This window comes from Sinocyclocheilus rhinocerous, unplaced genomic scaffold (genome assembly GCF_001515625.1).
Source record: "Sinocyclocheilus rhinocerous isolate Xijiao unplaced genomic scaffold, SAMN03320098_v1.1 scaffold45, whole genome shotgun sequence".
NCBI lineage: Eukaryota > Metazoa > Chordata > Actinopteri > Cypriniformes > Cyprinidae > Sinocyclocheilus > Sinocyclocheilus rhinocerous.
In genome coordinates this window covers 936,642-941,127 of record NW_015632734.1, presented here as the reverse complement: position 1 = coordinate 941,127, position 4,486 = coordinate 936,642, and the positions used below count along the sequence as shown (strand labels likewise).

The window sequence follows — 4,486 nt, the reverse complement described above, 5'->3', positions numbered from 1 at the left end:
GGAATCTTCAGCAAGAAATATTTTGTTTGGTAAAATTTATTACATATAGAGTAAATGATGACACAATTGTCATTTTTGGGTGGGTGAACTATACCTTTAATAATTTATTTTATTAATTTTATTATTATTACTATGAAAATATGAAATAATTTCTTTAATGAAATGAGACTCTAAATAATGAACTAAAACTGCCAGTAGGTGGTGGTAAATGTCTTAATGATTAAGTTATCGAGTCATTTATTCATTCATTTGATTCGTTCAAATGACTGATTCATTCAGGAGTGAAGTAAATGGTTCTTTATGAATGGTCCATTGAATCATTAGGCTTGTTCGACTTGAAGCGGATCATCGCCATCAGATCAATACCGATTGATCTGATGGCGATGATCCGCTTCAAGTCGACATCAAAAGTACCCTGAGAGTGATTAGAGAGCAGACAACTCTGCATGCTTTAGAATCACTCTCACAGTACTTTGATGCCGTACACCAAATCTAACGAGCCAAATGGTTCACACAATTTGTTCAAAACGTGCATTAAGAAATGAAATTCCGCTGTGTGTTGCTCGGAGACGAACAGTTCTGCTTTGTCTTTATAGTTTCGTTGGCAAAATTGAGCAAAGCGGACAACATTGTGTCTAAAATAACACAATATTAACTTATTTATTGAACTGTTGTATAAGATCAGTATCACATTTGCACTCGTGTTATTGCTTAACTATAAACATGAGACTAAAACTCAAACGGGCATTTTTGCCCCGTATCTTGAATTTTAGGGACATTCTAACTAGTGGTCAACCGATATATCGGCCGATCTTTGGCATTTTTCAAATATCGGCATCGGCCGATAAGTTTTTCTGCTTGGCCGATGTGTTCGAGGTGGGACTTTTATTTTGACGGCGCTGAGAACGGCAGTGCCTGAGCACACAGTGCTCACATTCTCTCTCTTGTTTACTGTCGTTGTTAACAGTTCTGTCTAATACAGATAGAAGTCTGTCTAATAATCAGAGAACGGTTAAACAAATAAAAGTTATGCCTTCTTTCTTTGCGTGAACATTTGGGCGGTGTTATGCAAATCTTCCCACATAGTGTGGTAGATATGTGGGGGCGTGTTCGAACGAGCCGTTTTAGGTAGGTGTGGCTGACTCTTAACTTTTATAAAGAATATCTCCTTGGATTTGAGCCTTTAGTCTTTGCAAATTTACAGATCTTCTTTATGCACCAAGAGCTTGTAACACTCCAAAGAGAAAGGAAAAAATGAAATCGCATCATATGACCCCTTTAAGGCCTGTCCACACCAATAACGAGACATTTATTAGCATCCACACCAACAGCTTTGTCATCTGCTGCTTGAAATGTGCAAGTACTTTAAACTCGCTTGGATTCTCATTGGCTGTCAATGTTTTTATCGTTCATCGGTAGAAAAAAAATGTTCTTAGAGTGATTCCAACAATATATTTTCTTTGTGTTTTATCATTGTAGTTGTAGTGTATGAACTTCCTTGTTCTCAAAGAATTAGAACAATTATTAATTAATACTGAATAGTTATCGTCTTTCGTGTGAGGAACTTTAACAGTGTGGATGAATTGCAGGAATGCAGACAGGCTCTTTAAAGTAACTATTTTTTAATTAAATTAAGACGACAAGCCTGCTGTGCTTTAAAAATGTTATGAAAAATAGTTAATTATTTTTACATTCCACTAATCTGTCCATGCAGGTCCAAGGAGTTCAGAACCTCCAGAACCTTCAGCTCCAGACGGCTCCAGCTCAGCAGATTACTCTGGCCCCGGTGCAAACGCTGTCTCTGGGTCAGGGCGGTACAGCAGTCAGCCTGACCTCCGGACAGATGCCTAACCTGCAGTCGGTGACGGTGAACGCTGTGGGCCAGACAGGCATTCAGTTCCAGCAGTCTGAGGACACAGACAGCACTGGAGGTACTGCAGCTCCTGTTTCAAGAAGTCTGATGAAAATGTCTGTAGTAATCTTTTTAATAGGGGAGAAAAACATGTAGATAGATGTAGGGCCCATATATATATTAGTTATTTTGCAATTTTGTTGTTTGCTAAAAGGCAAATATTAGTGGAAAACTGGATTGTCCCATGTTCACTAGTATTTCAGACCAAATTCAAATCATTTTCATACGCAGGATGGGTTTATCCGTAGTCCATGGGCTCCATGTTTTGCATCAGTCACCATAGTAACAGCAAGAGATGAGGACGTGTTAATTGTTATTGGATCTTCCCGTGTACATGCACTGTTGTGGCATCACTTTGAACATCTTGTTCTTTTGTGAACCCGTTTCCTCCCTAGAACGCAGACCTCTCAGTGCAGTTAACCGGGTTGTCTGAAAGGTGGGAGGCGGTGAAGGACGAGTCGGGTGTCCTGCATCTCCACGGCACGGGTATCGTCACGTCCAATGGACAGTACGTTCTTCCTCTCCAGAGCCTTCAGGGTCTCCAGAACCAGCCCATCTTACTCACGTCAGGGACCGACGCGTCCGCCGGCGCAGTGCCTAACATCCAATACCAAGTCATCCCTCAGGTGCAGACGGCCGAAGGGCAGCTGGGTTACTCTGCCTCTGCCGTCGAGGGGGCCTCGATGGCGCAGGACGCCGCAGGGCAGATCCATATTCTCCCAGACGGCACCCAGACCATCAGCGTCACGGGCGCAGACGTGCTCAGCAACAGTCAGAACCTCATGACCCAGTCTGGCCAAGTGCACCAGATCCCGCAGGTGTCTCTGGGAAGCTCTGCCTTCAGCACTCAGGGTCAGGTGGTCACTAACGTGCCTCTGGGCTTGCCTGGTAACATTACCTTTGTGCCCATAAATAGCGTGGATCTGGACTCTCTCGGGCTCTCGGGAGCCCAGCCGATCGCCACCGGCGTCACAGCTGACGGACAGCTGATCATGACCAATCAGAGCGTGGAGCACTCTGAGGGCTCGGCCAAAGCAGGGGAACAGCAACAGACATTCAACTCCAGTGCAGCCGCAGACATGTTTGTGCCTACCACGTCTTCAGCGTCCTCCTCGTCCTCACAGCAGCACACCAGCACGATAGACGGCACGGGCGTGTTGATGCAGTCTGCGGCAGGAGAGCAGGGTGACTGCTCGGGCTACCTCAGTCAGTGCGCGGTGCAGGTGTCTGGAGGACAGCAGGTGATCCAGTTACAGCAGTTGCCCTTCCAGACCACTGACGGTCAGGTGTCTGCTCAGGCCCAGCAGTCTCTGCAAAACGTCCAGCTCATCAACCCAGGAACCTTCCTCATCCAGGCCCAAACCGTCACTCCGTCAGGACAGATACAGTGGCAGACCTTCCAGGTATGAGGTTATAGATCAGATTATTGTTTTAAATTACATTTTTAGATTTGAGAATTAGATTTAGATTAGATTAGATTTATTCATTTAGCTGACGCTTTTATCCAAAGTGACTTACAAGTGATTCATCATAAAGAGGCAAATAAACAAAGGAAGTGCTCGTAATTCAGACATTGTTCAGATTAGTAAAAGCTAGACCGGGAGGGATTACGGAAAGAGAAAGCAAAGTTCTTTTCTTTTTTCTCTTCTCGTCTGTACTAATCTCAGCATCGCCTGCTTCCGCAAGTTTCTTGTCCAGAATGCTTTGTTAATACAACATTAGTCAGCAGTTGCCTACTGTAGCTGTTTAAAGTGCATACTATTTATTTAACACAATATCTGTCAGCAACTATAACTAAGCTGCAATCTGCAGGGGAGTTCTCATCTGAGCTCATGTTTGGAACTAAAGCTCTCAGAGAAACTATGTAATGATATGATAAATTGGTCCTCAATCCCCCTGTACAACACCTGACCTAGTTCAAGAGCAAGAATCTCTCTAACTCTCTCAGCCTAGTGTACAACAACCTTTATTTACCAGGCACATTTGACTAGCAGGACATTTGCGGCTTAATGCATAGAATGGGAGACTGTCATGGTAGTTTGTTAGGAGTGTCATGGCTTCATTAGCTGGGGGATTCTGCTATTATGTGCATATATATGCATGTGCATGGCTTACCATTTACAATGAATCATCACAAAAACTGATTAGCCTTTATCATGTTTGATGTTACTGATTTAGAAATAAAGTAAAAAGTCACAACTTGCATAAATCTGTAGAAAACATTACTTTTGTGATTGGTTACTGTGTGATTTTTGGTGATATCTTTTATGGCTTTTTGCTCAAACATGGCACACAGTGACTTAAAGGGGTCATATGATGCTGCTAAAAAGAACATTATTTTGTGTATTTGGTGTAATGAAATGTGTTTATGCGGTTTAAAGTAAAAAAAGACACATTATTTTCCACATACTGTACATTATTGTTTCTCCTCTATGCCCCGCCTTTCTGAAACGCGTCGATTTTTACAAAACTAATCGGTCTGAAAAGCGAGGTGTGCTCTGATTGGCCAGCTATCCAGAGCGTTGTGATTGGCCGAATACCTCAAGCGTGAGACGGAAATATTACGCCCCTCAC

The 4,486-nt window shown here is 43.0% G+C and overlaps 1 protein-coding gene across 3 annotated transcripts in view; it reads left to right on the top strand.

Moving 5' to 3' along the window:
* The window catches only part of LOC107742953 (transcription factor Sp3-like), a 21,423-nt gene that overhangs the window by 4,541 nt on the left and 12,396 nt on the right, over positions 1-4,486 (top strand). For all 3 annotated transcript variants that reach the window (XM_016556041.1, XM_016556040.1, XM_016556039.1), the window contains one exon: positions 2,308-3,315. In XM_016556041.1, the coding sequence (XP_016411527.1) occupies positions 2,308-3,315 (1,008 nt within the window). The remainder of the gene's footprint in view (positions 1-2,307; positions 3,316-4,486) is intronic.